Source organism: Penicillium brevicompactum, assembly GCF_028827555.1.
Source record: "Penicillium brevicompactum strain IBT 35665 chromosome Unknown utg000005l_segment0_segment0, whole genome shotgun sequence".
NCBI lineage: Eukaryota > Fungi > Ascomycota > Eurotiomycetes > Eurotiales > Aspergillaceae > Penicillium > Penicillium brevicompactum.
The window spans coordinates 1686484-1703910 of record NW_026623208.1 but is presented as its reverse complement, the minus strand read 5'-3'; the positions used below and the strand labels follow the sequence as shown (position 1 = coordinate 1703910).

Genomic DNA, 17427 nt, shown 5'->3' with positions numbered 1-17427 from the left:
TCGGAAGTGATCTACTTCTGCAGGAGCTAATTTCTGGTGGTTCGGCCAAGTGATAACGCACTTGATGTGACTGTGGCGTGCAATCTAATGGTACCTGGGGTTAGTCCGACGGCGTCCACGGGTAAGCATTGACCTGTCTCTGTAACAAGCACGCTAAGCTTTCGGGAATTGACCATGCCCAGGCCTTTAGATTGAGTTGAAATGAAGAATTATGGGAACAATGGATGAGGGCTCTTTGCAATTAGAGATAAAAAGGCAACGAATGAAAAGCAAGAGAGTATTGCTGAATAACTAGCCCATGTTCTTCACGTTAATGCCAGAAACACCCCCGCTTGACAGATGGAAAAGCCGAAGTCCCGCGTAGACAAGCGACTAACTATAGCACAGGTGGGGCGTTCCTATCTTAGCTGCCGCTTTTCCGCTTCTACTCCGTAGCGCCCCCATTTCTCCTCTCCATTTGTGAGTCTTTGAAGTTGATGTAATTTCATAATCTGTGAGAGTCAAAGATATCATATAACAGTCTATCTTTTCGAAGATCGTCTATTTCGCAGGGAGGCTTTGCTAGTATGGAGTAGAGAATGTTCATTTTTGGAAGTCTAGAGCCATATTCATCTATAGCGAATGTAGCCACTCGTCCTCCAATAGCTCTCTAGCAGAGCTTCTATCCTCCGGCCGCCATTGAAGCATTTTGCGCATGAACGCAAGGAAAAGTTGTTTTGATTCACCTTGCAACATCTCCTCCCGCTGCTCCAAGGTCATTGATGGAATCGGAGCCGCTCCCTTCCAATTGCCTTGAATTGCTTTATCAGTGATCAGAAGGGTAGAATTTTGAATAAAGCGTACCTTCCGGATCAAAGAACTCTTTAGCATAGTCGTTGTTCTGTAATATCTCCCGGGGTGGCAGTCCAAGAAGCGCAATCACTTCAGCTATATGATGAACGCTTGAATCTTCTTTGTTCAAATCTTTGGCATAGAATAGTAGCGTCGGTTGGAAGATATCCCACGTCTAGATGATTTAGTTGCGTATTCATAAGATGAGTTGCAGGAGTCTACTTACGAGAACTGCGAGATTCCATATATCAACCTTTTCATCCCAAGTCGTGCGCAGCAAGATTTCTGGAGCTCGGTATCTGTAAGGTTGAATATCACCACCGTAACGGGCAGAGCCATAACGAGCCTGACCAAGATCACATAGGACAGGCTGTCCAACTTCTTTTGCTCTCTTGAATTCGCGAGATGCATAAATCACCCTATCCCCAACGACTTTCCGCGGACTAGGGTTTGATTTCTCTGCTTCCTCGAACTCAGATAACAATAACTCGTCCTCAATACCCAGCATGATGTTATTTTCCTGGATGTCTATGAGCGTATTAGGAAGACGAATTTGGTCGCGGAGGATGAGTAGGTGCTCTCATACCGGTATGCACAATGCCAGCCTCTGTGTGGAGGTAGTCAAGAGAGTAGAGAAGATACATTATGACCAGTTTCACTGCTTGTTCAGGTAGTAGACCATCTGTGAATCGGTGTCTGAAATCATATAATCTCTCGCCGAGAGGCCGGTGCACGATGACCTGATGACTTCCTTTCGCGCCTTCGATTTGAAAGCTATCAAGCGCCGTGCGAACAACCAAGGCGCCCGCATGGGAGGTTTTGACCTCGCTCATGCGATCATAGGCTGCCATTTCTCTTTTACCTTCAGCTGAGTCTCGTCCGAACACTTTCAATGCGAGATATGTATGGTTTCTGATATTTGCTTAACTTGTGCATCGATTACGAGGTAGTGTAGTAAAGAAATAGAAACATACGTGAGATCCTTGCAAAGCCATGCCGTCGAGTATCCACCAAACCCTAGCTTGCCGATGACTTGGTACCTAGATTGGAAGACTTCGCCAATCTTCACAGAGTATGCTCTTTCTTCCCTGTATCCTGGATGCGTTTCTTCCTCGAATTTCTCATTAGAATCAAGCAGTTGGATGTTCGATTGAGTGGATTGTCGCATGGGCGAAGGGGGTCGCTGGAGGGTAGGAGGCTTGAACAAAGAACGCGCGAGCAACCTGCCTCTCAAACCTCCAAGGCGAAACATTTCGAATGTTCAAAGCTGATGTGTTGAGCTCAAGTCAGGGATGAAACAGCCTTCTAAAGTCAACCAACGACCTCTATACGCGGTGTCTAGACCGCTTCAGTTCAGTTCTGCCGGAGCCAAGTACACGCAGTCGCTATTTCAATCCACTTCCAAGGCTCTCACACAAGACAAGAGACTATCAAATGAGACGGTGTTACTGCGGCCGTACATATCCGCCATCGGCTCACATCGACCTCTGTCGATACTCAGTCAATACAACCAAAAAGCAATGTATCTTGTCGTACAAGGGTTATATTCCGTAATTTTCTCTAGATCAGAAACAACCCCTCAGTAATCTGGCACCACTAGACCCGGGCAGAAAGACAAATGGAAAAAAAAAGTATGAACATATACATAGGCGACACAGAACGCCTGGATAATCCAGAACCAATAGGGTCAACAGGGCGAAAATGGAAAGACAACACGTCTGAAAGGGAATAAAGAAATGGTCTATGCGGTCCAAAGGCGGCGGAGGGCCTCGGTGATACCAACGTCGTTGGTCTCAAACTCGTAAAGACCGACAGCGGTAGTGAGAGTGAAAGCGCGCAGGAGCCAGTTGCAAAGGGAGCGGAACTTAGGCACACGGGAAGGAGGGAAGTAGTCGACGATGGCGGCCCTGGTTGATGTATTAGTATGCGCGATGGGAAGTCCGGGTTCTGGCGAGAAAGGCTTACTGGAATCCGATGTGGGAGTGAGCGACGATCAAAGAGCACAGGACGGCGTCCATGACGGGGTTGAGGGAGCCAGCGGCGAAAGGAGCGATGGTGAGGGGAACGAGGCCGACGGAGACCAGTCTGTCATAGAGATTAGTTCATGTGTTCCTTTAGGGCTGAACACCTCGGAGCGCTCGGAAGAGAATTGGGCATAGATCGGTGTTCGGTTGCGCGAGGGGATGATACGGACCTCTCGAAAGACCAGTGGTAGCTGCCGTGGGAGGGGTGGGTTTCGGGAACGGGGGCAGGGTCGTTCACTGTTGGAAGGGTTAATATCAAGATTTCCGAGAGCGGTTGCTTCCGCGATTCAGTCAGACATCGCTCGGAACCAGGAGACCATAGCGATTGTCTGGGCCCGTGGACCACGAGCGATATCATGCTGAATGCTGCCGGAGATGATCGAATCGGGGAAAGAAAGGCGGATGTCACGTACTGGTACCCTCAACGGACTCTGCAGGCCAAAATTGTCAGCAAATGCTCCCTGATATGGTTTCGAAATTTCGCTCCACTGGCAATATGTGAATGAACCGACTGAAGGGGCTGCTACTTACGAGGCAGAGGAGGCAGGATCTGCTTCTTCGCGGAGGCGTGGAAAGCGACCATCTGCGACACGCCGACATTCTTCTGGCAGAAGGGCGCGCGGGGCACCGCAAGTGTCTGCCGGAGCAGGGAAGAGCGCGCGAATGAAGCCATTGTGAGCGGAGAGTATGGTTGAGGAGCAGAAACGTCGTGAACACAAACGGATGAAGTTGGAGACCTCGGGAGTCCGACTCGGTATGTCATCCTTTTACGGGGCCTGTGATTGGCTGACGGGCCTCCGCCCAGCCGAAATTGGCCGACGCGAGAAACATTTAGCCCTGGGGACTTTCAAGTCTGGGGTTGGTTTACTTGTCTACCTCTTGTCTATTTGCATTTGTTCTGCTCGTACTATGTCTATCTGGTACTTCTTGTGCTTGGTTTTGCAATTTAGTATGTTTGATTTGCTATTTCATCCGATCTGATCTATACTTATGTATTATAGAATCCTAACCGAGGTACCTTGCATACCATTTCACTTGCAATATTTGTGCAAAAAAATCAATACGCCAATCTCATTATTTCATCAGTCTCGTGAAGCACTTAGAACTTCAGGACAGCCTTGCCGAAGTTCTTGCCGTGGAAGATACCGACCAGACCCTCGGCAGCGTTGTCAATGCCTTCGGTCTCGTGGATGAGCACCTTGAAGGAGCCATCCTTGATCCACTTCTGCACGTTCTCCTGGTGCTCCTTGGTGTAGACATCACCCATGCCCTTGTCACCGACAATGAAGCCGCGCATGTCAATACGCTTGACCAGGATGTTGTGGATGTTCTTGATGGGGTAAGGAGCGGAATTGTACTGGGAGATGAGACCGCAGACGACAACACGGCCGAAGTTGTTCAGAGCCTCAAGAGCAGCCTCGAAGTGCTCGCCACCGACGTTCTCGTAGTAGATGTCGATACCCTCGGGGGCAAGACGGGTAAGAGCATCAGCGGGCTTCTCGTTCTTGTAGTTGAAGCCCTCGAAGCCAAGAGTCTCGGTGATGTACTTGAGCTTCTCGTCGGAACCGACGGAGCCAATGACGCGGAGACCCTCGTGCTTGGCGAGCTGGCCGACCAGCTGGCCGACGGCACCGCTGGCAGCGGAGACGAAGATGGTCTCACCCTTCTTGGGCTTACCGATCTCGTACAGGGAGGAGTATGCGGTCAGACCGGGCATGCCGAGGGGACCGAGGAAGACGCGGAGGTCCTCGAGGCCGAGAGGGTTCTCGAGCTTGCGGATGCGGATGAGCTCCTGCTCACCGACGGCGACATACTCCTGGATGGCAACATGACCGATGATCAGGTCGCCCTCCTTGTAGTTGGCGTTGTTGGAGCGGACGATCTTGCCGACGGTGGCGCTCTCAACGGGCTTGTTGAGGTCGAAGGCGGAAGCGTATGACTTGGTGCCAGCAGGGCGCATGCGGCCACGCATGTAAGGGTCGAAGCTAGTGTAGAGGGACTGGAGGACGACACCGTTGTCGGGGGCAGCAACGTTGGCGTCATAGGCGGCAGCCTCAATGGTAAGGTCCTCCCCGGGCTTAGGGTATCCCTGGGGGATCTGCTTGAAAATGAGAGCCTTGTTGGACATGGTCAATGATATTATGATATTATGAGGAACGAGGAGTGTTGGAATGAGGTAGGAGGAAGATTATAAAAGTGCCGAAGTATGGGAGGAGCAAGAGCTCTTTATATGACGATAGAGCTCTATAAGCGGGGCAAGCCGAGGGAGAATCTCAACATTTTTTTCTTCTCTCTTTTTAATGCTAGCATAAAATGATCAAACCGGAGAAGTTTCTCAAGATGGCGAAGGGTTCAATGCGCTCCACCTTCGTTGCTACAGCAGTTTCGTATCATTCTGACGTGCATAATGTTGTGCAATACCTCAGGTCAGGTAGAGTTTCAGACCGTATTCTCTGGTGGCAATGGAACAAGCTTAGAAATCAGTGGAGACCGGATGAATTGAAGACTGCTCAGGCCGACGGGGACCCCCGTTATAGGAAAGAGGACCGTTCCTCGGCAGAAGCCCAAAGAAATGGAAAATAAAAAAAAATTCAAAAAGTTGCGAGATTTACAGTCTGATTGTTAAGCACGGAGTGGTTTGCCGGTTTGGTTCACGGGCCGACTTTTTAAGCTCTTCATAGATCTCGATCTCACTTTAACATATACCGAGGTTAGGTACAGGGGGCTTACGGAGTATAGATTGAAATAATCACTTAAATCTCAAAGCATTTAAAGTCACACTAGACTCTGCAGGTATAATTATGCATTACATGTGTATGCGGTCATCGCCGGAAACGGTATGCAAAAGGTGAGCATGCTCATCAAAACCGCAAAAATCAACTATATAAACCAAATCCGTGGATATCATGCTCAAATAACCTATCATTTGCCAGCGACAGCTCCTGACGCCTTGTCAATGAAGTAGTGCTTGCCCTTGATCATCTTGACCATGAAGCTGAAGGGAACAAAGCCGAAGATTTGACCGGTACCACCAGCTTCACCGACAGGGACAACCATCATGATGCTGTCACCCTGCTCGTAGGACTTGTAAGCAGTGCCGCCCACGATGTCGGCCTTGAGGTTCGCCGCAGCGACCTGCGCTTGCTCCGTGGCCTTGAAGCTGAGACGCATTGAATTGTTGGTGATATCACCGGCAGCGAAGATAGGAAGCTTGGACCCATCGGCGGATTTTACTCGCATATCTTTGCCCACGGTCACCCAACCATCCTGGTCAAGCAGCTGAGCGGGAATGAAGCTGTTGTTGGGTGTCACACCGGTGGTGGGGATATAGAGATCCGCTGAAAGCTTATCACCACCCTCAAGGTTGACAACCCATTTGGAGCCCTCCTCTGCAGGGGTCTCCACACCGACGACTCGCTTCGAGGTCAAGACCTTGACTTTCTTGTGCTCCAGTTGCTTGCGCGCCGCCGAGCTAGCAGAAGTCTTGAGCATCGGGAGAACACGCTCAGTGGCTGAAACAATTGTGATAGACACCTTTCCAGCGTTACCACTCTGCTCCACAGCCTCAGCAAGTTCACCGGCCAACTCGACGCCGATGGGGCCTGCACCGCCGATAACGATCTCCTTCGCGCCAGCGATGTTGCCCTTGCGCCGCCTCGATCAACTGGGCCATATCATCGTGGTTCGACTGCTTGAATGGAATCGAGGTGCCAGTGAGGGAGCCATTCGTGGCAGATGTAGTGCTGCCCGATGCGATGACGAGATAGTCATATGACAGGGTCTTGGCTTCGCCCTCGTTGGGCTTCACACTGACGGTCTTGGCGCTGGTTTCGATGGCAGTTGCAATTCCGGGAATGAACTCGAAGGCGTCGGGTCGGTAGCTGGCAAAGGCATCCTTGATCGGGAGCAGATATTCGTTGGGGCGGAAGGCAGTCGGCTTTGCAACGATGCGGGGGGGCGGCGATGTTCCAGAAGAAGCTGCTTGAGGGGTTGACCAAGGTCACCTTTGCATCTGGCACGTCGCGCAGTACTGAGTGGGCAATATGGAGGCCTGCGAAGGAGCCTCCAATGACGACAATATCGATACTTGCAGGTGCCATGTTGTGGAGAAGATTCGGGTGGGGAAAGTTGTTTTTGTTTTTGGAAGGGGAGGCACTGTCTTATATGTACAGTAACGTGCTTCCCGTCTATGCAAGATTTGCTGTAAGGCCTGCTAGTTAGGCGTGTATTCTTACAGCTCGGATTTCCAAGTCTCCAAGGGTTGGTCAGCGCATCCTTTGCATTTATAATGTGTTTTTGGTGGCTTGGGGCGGTTTTTGGTTTTTCAGTTTGTTACGTTTGATTGGTTACTTTACTCTTCGAGCCAAAGGTCCAAGGGTCTAGCCTGTTTGGTGGATTTGATCTGTTTGTAATGTTTGCTTTACGGACTATACAACCTTGGAAGTCCCTTCTGCTTGAGCTTCCCTGATCCAGCTAATTGCATTCGATATGAAATTGAGTCCTAAGAGCTGAACAGACGCCAAGGTCCTCACTTGTCTGACTCGTCAGTTGGAAGCTTTCTAGTCTATTGCCTCGCCATCCAAGCATACTTAGTATAGACTGGTGTTAAGACAAGCTGTTACACAAAGGGTGGAAGTGTTAGGTATTCCGATATGTATGTATCAAGCTCTGAATGTGGAAATAATTATGGTCCTCGGGCTGTTATATAGTCTCTATAGCCTTGGCTCATGCCCTGGTGGAGAGAACAAGCATTGCACATGCTCAAAATGAGACCTAGATGCTGGGGATTTTATACAATCACCTGATGTACGGAGTAGTAAAAGGTGAAATCAAGTCATAATCATCGTTCATGTCATATCAAACCGGATTGCAGATTGTGCAGCTATCTGGTTTCCTGCAATGCATCGAATCTTGCATGGTTTGCTTTGATTGGCGGATTGTTTTGTTCGAAGCGGCTCCGTTCGGCTTTGTTTGCACTGTTTGCACTGGTTGTAGATGTTGTCCAGTCCTTCCTCAAGTGCAATCCCACAGGTAGATAATAAGAATGGTCATGTATAAGGGATGCTATGTGTCTGCCCATATATGGGACATTCTCCCCATTTCTCTGTAATATCCCCTACAAAGGACGGATAAATACGAAGGCCAGATTTTTACGAATCGACAAGCCGAATTCGCCCCTGGAGATGCCTATCGATAAGGTCAGGTGACCGTGATTATTTTTTGCGCTCTCCTGGAACGCCCCGATTGCAATTCGTGTTTTCTTCTTTCTTTCCATCCGTTTTTCACATCAGCATTATCACATAATGCTTAGCACCATTCGCCGATTCGGCGTTCCCAGTGCGCTGCGCGCATCAGCGCCTCGCTCCATCTCAGCACGATACGTTGCTCAGCTCCCAAAATGGCAGGCTCCTTCAACCCTGTCATCTATCTCTGCCATCAGATCGCTGCACTCTTCTTCTACTCTGTTCTCTGCTGAAGCTGCTCAGGCTTATGCCGAGCAGACTGAGTCCAAGCGCATCACTGAGTTCGCTGAGCTGGCCTCAGAGGGTGTCATCAACGAATCTATCATTAAGAACATTGTTCAGCCTGACCGCATGAACATCAAGACCATGACCGATGTGCAATCGCTCACTCTCAATGAGATTGTCAAGGGCAAAGATATGTAGGTTTTTTCTTCCCTCCTTTAGCCGCAATTGAGTGGAATCAATGGGTTTGCTAACCTCGTTTTTCTCTCTCTAGTCTCGCTCAGGCCAAGACTGGAACTGGAAAGACCCTGGCATTCCTTGTCCCTACTCTCCAGAACATTCTGAATGATCCCACAATCGACCACAAGGCACTGGCCCGTCGTCGCAGATCCGACCCTACCGAAATCCGTGCTCTCATCATCTCACCTACCCGCGAGCTTGCGGAGCAAATCGCCGTTGAGGCTAAGAAGGTCGCATTCGGCACTGGTGTCATTGTGCAGACTGCCGTTGGTGGTACTGCCAAGCGTGCTGGTCTGCAGAAGATCCAGCATGAGGGTTGCCACTTGCTCATTGGTACCCCCGGACGTCTCAAGGACATTTTGTCTGACCCTTGGACCGGTGTCTCCGCTCCTAAGCTGAACACTCTGATCCTTGATGAGGCTGACCGTCTCCTGGATCAAGGTTTCTCTGCCGACATTGAAGAGATCCAGTCAATGCTCCCCAAGCCTTCCGAAGTGGAACGCCAGACCCTCATGTTCTCGGCCACCGTCCCCCGGGAAGTTATGCAAATGGTCAACAAGACTCTGAAGCCCGGCTACGATCATGTTAACACCGTGCGTGAGGATGAGGTCCCTACCCACGAGCGTGTCCCCCAGAAGCTTGTATACATGCGTGGTCTCGAGAACTCGCTCCCTGCTCTCATGGATCTTGCCAAGAGCTGGCAAGCCCGCCGCGATGCCGGTGAGGAGCTGCGTCCTTTCAAGGCCATCGCCTACTTCAACTCCACCGCCGAAACCAAGATCTCCTCCGATGTGTTCAACAACATCCGTCGCTCTCGCGAGTTCCGCGCCTCCAACCTCTCCAACCTCTCGTTGCTTGAGATCAACTCTCGTCTCACCCAGCAGGCTCGTACCCGTAGCGCGGACAACTTCCGCCGCGCTCGCGAGGCTATCCTGTTCTCTTCTGATGTCACCGCCCGTGGTATGGATTTCCCCGACGTGACCCACGTTGTCCAAATCGGTGTTCCCCGTGACCGCGAGACCTACATCCACCGTATCGGTCGTACCGGTCGTGCTGGCAAGGAAGGTGAAGGCTGGCTGTTCCTGCACCAGGCTGAGCGCGAATCCCTGCGCAGGCGTCTCCGCAACCTCCCCCTCGGCATTGACACCACCACCCTCCCCATCGCTGCCGTCGATATCTCCCAGCCTACCCTTGGCGACTCTGAAATTGGCCAGACCATCAACCTCTTCAAGCAGGGCTTTGAAGAGGTCGAGACCGGTACCAAGGTCGCATCTTACATGGGTCAGCTCGGAACACTTACTGGTAACTTCGACTCCAAGGGCGATGCCATTCACGCTCTGAACAACCTGTATGTCAAGGGTTACGGTATGCCCAACCCCCTGATATCTCCCCCAGACTGGTGCAGGTCATGGGACTCAGCAGAGTCGAGGGTGTCAGAGTCGGCACTGGCGAGCGAGGCCCCCGTGACGGTCGTAGCTTTGGCGGTCGCGACGGAGGCTTCTCTCGTGGCGGTGACCGTGGTTTCTCCCGTGGTGACCGTGGTGGCTTCTCTCGTGGCAATGATCGCGGTGATCGCGGCGGCTTCGGTGGCTTCGGTGGCTTCTCTCGCGGTGACCGCGGCGACCGTGGCGACCGTGGCGACCGTGGTGGTTTCTCCCGCGGCCCTCGCCGTGCTCTCGGCGAAGGCTTCGGCGATTCCGGCTTCCGCTTCTAAGCGAATAGTCGAGAAACATGAGTCGGTGCTAGATTCACTGGCAACTTCAAGCACTTTTGGTGCCTATATGACAGACAGAGCTCCCCTCTTCTGAAATTGGCGCAATAAAGAGTGCACAAAAAACGAAGGAACTGCTTTCGCATTTGGTCGGCGTTCTCCCCCCCTCAATTTGGCATGTCTTTGTATTATACGCCCTTGGTCTGGGTGATTTGTGTTTCTTTTTTTTTAATCTAGACTTCTCTCCTCCTTGTCTTATACTCTACGACTGTTTTGCGGGATCATATTCTGGCTACGAAGATCTGACGCTTCTGATTCCATGTACAATATTATTCAATCACCTGCCATGATATTATTCAGTACTCACTCCAATCTTAATTCAATTTTGACATATCTTTGTATTCTCCCGAGGTCCGGTGTAGTAGAACTGTGTATAATTTGGACAATGTATGTGAGTATTATTGACAACCCCCGAGGCCCGTACCATACCCCCTGTCGACCTGTCTACTTCGTCAGAGCTGCATTGCGCTCCTCTCTTTTCACTAGTAATTATCCAGGTCCTTTTAAATAAATGACATGAAACAGCTGGGTAACTGCCACCTCTAACCAAATCCAATTTTAGAGACATCTATATCGTCAAGTATGGGACAGAAAGAGAAGCTTATATCACATACCTCAAGTATATCGTAATGAAAACGACAAGACATCCACTTGTACAACCAAGTCAAAATAATCAACAAGAAAAAAATCAAATAATCTATTCGCGAGCGATCATGTCCTCTCTGGCAGGACCAGTACCGATCCACTTGACAGGGACACCACCAAGCTCACGCTCAATGAACTCAATGTAAGCCTTAGCATTAGGAGGAAGATCCTCGTAACGCTTAGCACCCATAGTGTTGGACTTCCAACCAGGCAGAGTAACATACTCGACCTGGATCTTCTCGACAACATTAGGATCAGCCGGGAAAGTACCAGTGGTACGCTTTCCATCAGGCAGAATGTAAGCAACGCCAACCTTGATCTCATCAAAGTCGTCCAGAACGTCAAGCTTGGTCAGGTTCAGAGCGGTGTAGTGGTTGATGGCGTGGGAGTAGCGGCACAGCACAAGGTCCAACCATCCGCAGCGGCGACGACGGCCAGTGGTAACACCGAACTCGCGACCGACCTGCTGCAGCTTCTCGCCGTCGGCGTTGAGCTGCTCGCTGGGGAAGGGACCGGAGCCGACACGCGTCGTGTAAGCCTTCACGACACCGATGACGGACTTGATGCTGGAGGGGTTGAGGGCGAGCGCTTGGACGGCTCCGCCGAGGCCTGTTGATGAGGAGGTCACGAAGGGGTATGTGCCGTGGTCGAGGTCGAGCATCAGGGCGTTGGCGCCCTCGACCAATGTGTTGGGGGAGTTCTTGTGCTCCTGCAGGAATTCGAGCTGGTCGACGATGTGGGGCTTGAGGAGGTTGCGGTATTCCTACATAGACAAGTCAGCATGTTTGGTTCAATGTGTAAATAATGCAGACGGTCGACGTTAAGTGTGGCTGCATGGGTTGGGCTTTCATCGACCATGAATCCGTATGAGTCATACATACCTTGAATCGTGCAATTTCCTCCTCGACATCGTAGGCGATGTCTCCGTAGCGTGTGCGGTAAGCGGTGTCAAGAGTGCGCAGCTTGCGCTCAAAGGTGACCTCGTCCAAGATCTCGCCGACGCGCACACCACGGCGTGCGGCCTTGTCACTGTAGCAAGGGCCGATACCCTTACCGGTAGTGCCGACCTTACGGCCACCGAGACCCTGCTCCTCGAGACCATCAACGACAGAGTGGAGGTCGAAGCAGACGTGTGCACGGTCCGAGACGAAGATGCGCTGGGAAGCACCCTTCAGACCCTTGGACTCAATAGCGGCCAGTTCCTTGAAGAAGCTGGGGACGTGGAAGACGGTTCCGGCACCGATGAGGTTGAGGCATTTAGGCGAGACCAGACCGGAAGGCAGGATGTGGAAGTCGTAGGTGACGTTCTCGTGGACAATAGTGTGGCCGGCATCTGTACCCAATTGAAAAAGACGAGTTGGTCAGTCAGGGTTCCATTGGACATGGTCCAGTTTCAAACGTCCCCGCGGGAGGATCGTCACAAGGGTGTGAGGTATAACTTACTGTGACCACCAGCTGCACGACAGCAGAGAGTTGCGTCTTGCGACAGCATGTCTGTGATCTTTCCCTTTCCTGTCGGTATGGGTCAGCGGCGTTCGACGTGCTCGGCTCTTGTTCCAAGGTTTCCCATACCTTCATCTCCCCATTGACTGCCTAGAACAATAGAAACCATGATTGCGAACTTCTTGATGTAGTCTTTTCAGGTACAAAAGTCAAGTTCGGTAGTGCCGTGAACAATTGCTTCGGGTGGTGGGGTCGGTTCGAGGGTAAAAGAAGAAGATGTCTGGAGCCGATAGCGGGGCCAAGAACAAGTTCGCCGGTGAATTTTCTGGGGCGGACGGCGGACGGCGGACACGCGTGCAGCTCGGTATTGATGATTGTTTGCAATGTACAAGATTTGCTGGATTATAACACTTGAGTTATATATTCGTGACTCACAACCGGTTTCCTCCCCATACTCCAGGCCTGTCTCTCATCCGGCGGGGTGGCGGGGCTTCTAGCCTTGCAGCCTGAGTGCCTTAGTGCCTTAACACCTCAGAATTCTGGCCACCAGTGCCGACTGGGAAATTAGGGTAAGGGTTAATTAACATGTCGCCAGGGCTATACGTTTACGCCGGATTTGATACTAGCCGCAAGTAATTTGCTAGTAGTTCATAGATCTACATGTCTGTGTAGATATGGCCGCGTCTATTTCCAAGTTAGTACAATGTGGGGATGAGATTCATCAAGCTATTTAGCCCTGGGGTTTCTTATGCATGAATCAGAAAGAGAATACAATAAACACGTTGGGAGAAATGCCGAGAGGTAGAGGTGCCAAGGTGCCCAGGTGGATGCCTCCAAGATTCCAGTATGAGGTCTATAATATCATAAAAGCTCAAGTACCTTGGCTTAACAATGACCAAGCTCTCAAGTGTTGGGGGGGATAGTAAACCCTACAAAATCATGATCATGAACCAGAGTCGAAATCCGACAAATGACCGTATGTATCTATGAAGATTTGATCAAAACCCTGGGTATGTACAACAAAACACCGACCCAATTATGCATCGCCATAAAAGAAAGAGAAAAGAAAAGAACCGACCAAGAAGCTGACACTTCCAAGACTGAAGGGTCTGTCGCCCCAAAAGGTCGATATAGTCCAACAAGGATTCCAAGGCTAATCGTTCGCCTGGGCAATGAAACACAGCGCAGTCAAGCCGATCCAGGTGCTCCAAACGGCCGCCCTGCATTCTCCATACCTGGAAAGCAGCCACCAAGCCGCAAAGCCGAGAGGCACTGACTGGGCTTATTACAATTAAATAAGAGAAAGGCAAATAGAGCCTAAGCAACCTTTCCACCATTTCGGATCCACTCTCTTAAACGCCCAAGATCAATAATGCATTCGCGATGCATCTCAGTAGCGACATCCCAATGCTTCCGCACGTGAATATCTTCCTCGACGCCACGAAGATAAGCGCTGAAACCGCCCTTCCCGGAGCCGGGAACGAGGAATTCATCAAGGTCGCTGTCCTCGCGAACTTTTGTCTTGCCGTTGCTGAGATCGTCTTCGTCGCCGATCTTGAGACGTGTGGAGTCGCCAACGGCGCTGATCCACCCTGGCGCAAGACCAGTTTCGTTCGCATCTTGTCGTATGTTGAGATGCGTGAGCATGCGGCGGTTGAAGATGTTCCATTCGTGCATGTAGGCTCCCATTGCAGAGACATACCAGTTCCATTTGTCGCGTGGTAGGATGGGAGCAGATGCACCTGGGAATGTAATGGGTTTGGGGGCCCAAGGGCGTTTTGGTGGGTCTGGGAGTTGGAGGTCGCGGGGTTGGATGTCGCGTTTTGTAGTCGCTGGTTGTTTCGCCTGTGATTGGAATGGGAGTGTTGTGTGGATATCCTCGAGGTTCTCGATGCCTCCACTGTTGGTGTTGGTGAACGGAGCGGCGTTGCGGAGGTTGCCAAGGTTGAAAAGAGCAGGGCGTGGAGGTGAGATCGGCGTGTTGTTTTCAGCTCGAGGAGGGGGGTCTGGGTTTCTTGGCTGGGGATTCTGGTAGAGGTTGGGATCCTGGGGATCTTGGTAGAGGCTGAGAGGCTGGATCGAGATTGCTTGCACTGCCTGATCTACCATGAGGAGCCTTTCTAGGAACGGGTGGAGGGTTTGGCTTGGACGGAGGGAAGTCTTCGTCAAGATCCATTTCCTCGACATCAACATCGGGTGCAGGTGCTCTTGGGGGAACAGAGGGTGGGTGGCCATTGATTGTGTCTTTGGCCTCATCCGCTTCAGTCGCAACGCTCGCGGGCTGCGGAGCGCTCCGCAACTTTGTGCCTGACCGGGTAGGTTTCTTGGGACTGCGAGGTGGCGCAGAGTTCGCGGTTTGCCGAGTCTTCTCTGCGTCGGGTCCCCAATGAAGATTTTGAAGCCTCTCAGACCACGAGTCTGCAGAGAACTTTGCCTGCGCGAAAGGCGTGGGTTGCTGCTGAGTCTGTGATGATGAAGTAGGTTGCTGCGTTGACGTCGTGCCCTGGTTGTACACCGGGGGTGCATTTCCATTTCGCTGAGGTGTTCGTCCTCTGTTTTGTGATCCAGGTGATCGAGGAAGGCTCTCCTTGCTTGGCGAAGAGGAGCCGATGAAATCAAATCGCTCTATGTGCTTGCGCCAATCGTCCGCGGAGAACTTTTTGTGCAATTCACTTGTGCTGCTGTTCCCAAATGCGGTTGTTTGAGGGCGTTCAGGCCGTTCGGGAGATATACCCGTCTCAGCACTGATTTAGATCAATGAGTCAGTTCAGTTCTTAGGACCAAAAGAGTATTCACGCACTTGATAGAAGAGGAAGAGCCTGATGAGTTGGGCTGCTGGGTCGGTCGAAATGAGGATTTGGGGAATGCTGCGCTATCCGAGGCATGGCCTTTCGGATCAGTTCTGTCAGCAGTTTTCTTGAAATGGTGCCTGATATTGAGCAGGCTGAGAAAATAAGCACGCTCGCGCCTAGTTTTGGCATGGGAAAGCATGATCACAATCGCGTAAACCGCATCCTGGGTTGGGTCGCGGTTGTAATGGGAACGGGGACGAATGAGATGCTGGTAACGCATGGGGCGCTTACCGTTTTTGGGACTTTGAGCCTGCTGGCGATGGAAATCGGCAAAATTCTGATGCGCCCTGAGTCGACTTTTTGGAACGGCCTTGGGTTTGGGTATATCCTCCGATTCGCTTGAGCTGGTGGAGTCATAGTTATTGGGGTTCCGTCTGGCTTTGGGACTGGCACTACGATATCTTCCAGATCGGCCCGATGTAGGACTGGAGGTATTGGCGTTCACATTCGGGCGAGTCGTTCCTGAGGGAGTCCGCATGGTTTGAGAGCGACCTAATCCAGTACTTGAAAAGAATGTCTTTTCGCCCTTTCCGGCCTGAGCATAGCTTCTGCTATGTCGTTCAAACTCTGGAGTATATGTCTGCTGCACTGGATCGGGTTCAGATGCCTTCTTCGCAGTCGGTGGCGGAGCAGGCTCATAGTATTGGCTACTTGGTCTTTCAGCCCGACTGCTGCTACTGTAGGCAGACGTGTTGCGGGCCATGGGTTCGTCTCCCCCAGCAGCGCCTGGCGCAAAGCCCTGCTTCTTCTTGGTACTCTGTGACTGGGCATGAGGTTGTGCGTTCTGGAAGGTCTCAAAGGCAGACTTTGGCCTAGCGGACTGCGCAGATGCTCCAAAAGGATGACGCTGAGCCCCAGGGCCTGGTGTGCCCGCGGAAGCCCGACCAGTGGAAGGATCAAATCCTTGCCATCCAGCGGACTGGCCTCCTCGCATATTGTTGAATCCTTTGAAGGCATCGGCCCGAGTCTGCGCATTGTCCTGAGGCTTCCATTGTTGCGGCCCAGCCCGTGCATGTGACGCGTATCGCCGCGCGCCAGCGGATGGGCCATTCGGCGGTGTTTTGGTATATTGGGCACTGGCCGAGGGTGCAGGCGTTCCCGTTGGGCGAGGAGGATAGCTGGTGGGCTGTGTTTTGCGCTGGGTGTTTGCTCTTGTTGGTCCGTAGTTCTTTCCGTAGCCCGCCCGTAGACGATCTGTATCATACTTGAGTCGTTGGTGAGGGTCACTCAATATTTCGTTGGCGGCTTGGATGGCCTGGAATTTGGCGTTGAACTCGACTTCTCTTCCGGGGTTTCTGTCTGGGTGGTACTTGAGAGCTTTCTCATTGGTAAGCGATTTCCTTCGACATTCAATCTCGAGCCCTTCTCAAGCTCACCTAGTTTCCTGAACTGGCGCTTGACATCCTCGGCCTCCGCGCTGGGCTGAAGCCCAAGGTCCGCATAGTAATCCTTCCGTACGTCTGATTTCACCATGTTGATCTTGGGTGTTCCAAAAAAATTTATGTGGTCTTAGCGAGTTCAAATCGCATTATCGGTGTTGAGGTAAAGTATCGGTAGTTCCATGCATGTTCAGCAACGCGAGAGTACAGCCAAAAGCACGTAGCACGAAGGCAAAACTTTTCGGTCTGGTACAAGCAAGTGGAACAGACTTAGAACCAATAATGCACACGTCCAGAAAGGCCACAAGTCTCTCGTGGCGTGCGAAAGAGTGTGCGAGACTGAGTCTAGAGTAAAGAAAGGGCAGAGCCTCCTTGTGTGTTTCGCGGTCTCGGCTGGCTGCAGGGTCTCGGAAAGAACTGATCAAAGCTCGGACTTGAGGAAGGTATTCGGTAGTTGATCTTGTTCGTGAATTCCCATGGTCTGAGTGTCGGAGAGTCGAAGCGGGGGACAGGGAGAATCGAAAATCGGAGATCGGAGTGGGCACCTGATGTCGAGATCAGGCAGTCAGGTCCAAGTCAGGTCCAAGCGCAGATCGGGGGAGTCTAGATGCCTAGTCCCTATTCGCCGTAAGAGCCGCGATCACTTTGGGCATTGAAGTTGGTGTTGGAGAAAAAAAAGGCGGGAGTGTTTGTTTTGGCCGAACCCGTTGCTGCCCAAGGCAAACTACGCAACTACTCAAGGGCGACAGGGCAACATAGTAACATCACTATATTGAA

At 51.5% G+C, this 17427-nt stretch overlaps 7 protein-coding genes across 7 annotated transcripts; 1 reads left to right on the top strand and 6 right to left on the bottom strand.

Moving 5' to 3' along the window:
• Nucleotides 1–612: 612 nt before the first annotated feature.
• Nucleotides 613–2083, bottom strand: N7506_006470 (uncharacterized protein; the record flags this gene model as incomplete). Its single annotated transcript, XM_056955763.1, has 5 exons — nt 613–791; nt 844–1006; nt 1058–1359; nt 1418–1743; nt 1806–2083. 5 exons carry the CDS (start codon nt 2081–2083, stop codon nt 613–615), a joined length of 1248 nt encoding a protein of 415 aa, XP_056810097.1.
• Nucleotides 2084–2572: 489 nt separating this feature from the next.
• N7506_006469 (CybS family protein) lies at nt 2573–3528 on the bottom strand (the record flags this gene model as incomplete). The annotated part of the gene is made up of 5 exons (XM_056955762.1): nt 2573–2738; nt 2797–2916; nt 3026–3092; nt 3269–3286; nt 3387–3528. The coding sequence occupies 5 exons, from the start codon at nt 3526–3528 to the stop codon at nt 2573–2575; spliced, it is 513 nt and encodes a 170-aa protein (XP_056810096.1).
• Nucleotides 3529–3954: 426 nt separating this feature from the next.
• On the bottom strand, nt 3955–4983 carry N7506_006468 (MDR family NADP-dependent oxidoreductase; the record flags this gene model as incomplete). Its single annotated transcript, XM_056955761.1, has 1 exon — nt 3955–4983. The coding sequence occupies one exon, from the start codon at nt 4981–4983 to the stop codon at nt 3955–3957; it is 1029 nt and encodes a 342-aa protein (XP_056810095.1).
• A 794-nt stretch (nt 4984–5777) lies between these two features.
• Nucleotides 5778–6955, bottom strand: N7506_006467 (NAD(P)/FAD-dependent oxidoreductase; the record flags this gene model as incomplete). Its single annotated transcript, XM_056955760.1, has 3 exons — nt 5778–6510; nt 6545–6792; nt 6860–6955. The coding sequence occupies 3 exons, from the start codon at nt 6953–6955 to the stop codon at nt 5778–5780; spliced, it is 1077 nt and encodes a 358-aa protein (XP_056810094.1).
• Nucleotides 6956–8158: 1203 nt separating this feature from the next.
• helA (putative DEAD box RNA helicase HelA) lies at nt 8159–10274 on the top strand (the record flags this gene model as incomplete). The annotated part of the gene is made up of 3 exons (XM_056955759.1): nt 8159–8517; nt 8595–9908; nt 9956–10274. The coding sequence occupies 3 exons, from the start codon at nt 8159–8161 to the stop codon at nt 10272–10274; spliced, it is 1992 nt and encodes a 663-aa protein (XP_056810093.1).
• A 754-nt stretch (nt 10275–11028) lies between these two features.
• On the bottom strand, nt 11029–12588 carry adB (adenylosuccinate synthase ADE12; the record flags this gene model as incomplete). The annotated part of the gene is made up of 4 exons (XM_056955758.1): nt 11029–11739; nt 11858–12309; nt 12420–12488; nt 12549–12588. The coding sequence occupies 4 exons, from the start codon at nt 12586–12588 to the stop codon at nt 11029–11031; spliced, it is 1272 nt and encodes a 423-aa protein (XP_056810092.1).
• Nucleotides 12589–13736: 1148 nt separating this feature from the next.
• Nucleotides 13737–16744, bottom strand: N7506_006464 (uncharacterized protein; the record flags this gene model as incomplete). The annotated part of the gene is made up of 4 exons (XM_056955757.1): nt 13737–14473; nt 14526–15163; nt 15220–16588; nt 16648–16744. The coding sequence occupies 4 exons, from the start codon at nt 16742–16744 to the stop codon at nt 13737–13739; spliced, it is 2841 nt and encodes a 946-aa protein (XP_056810091.1).
• Nucleotides 16745–17427: the final 683 nt, after the last annotated feature.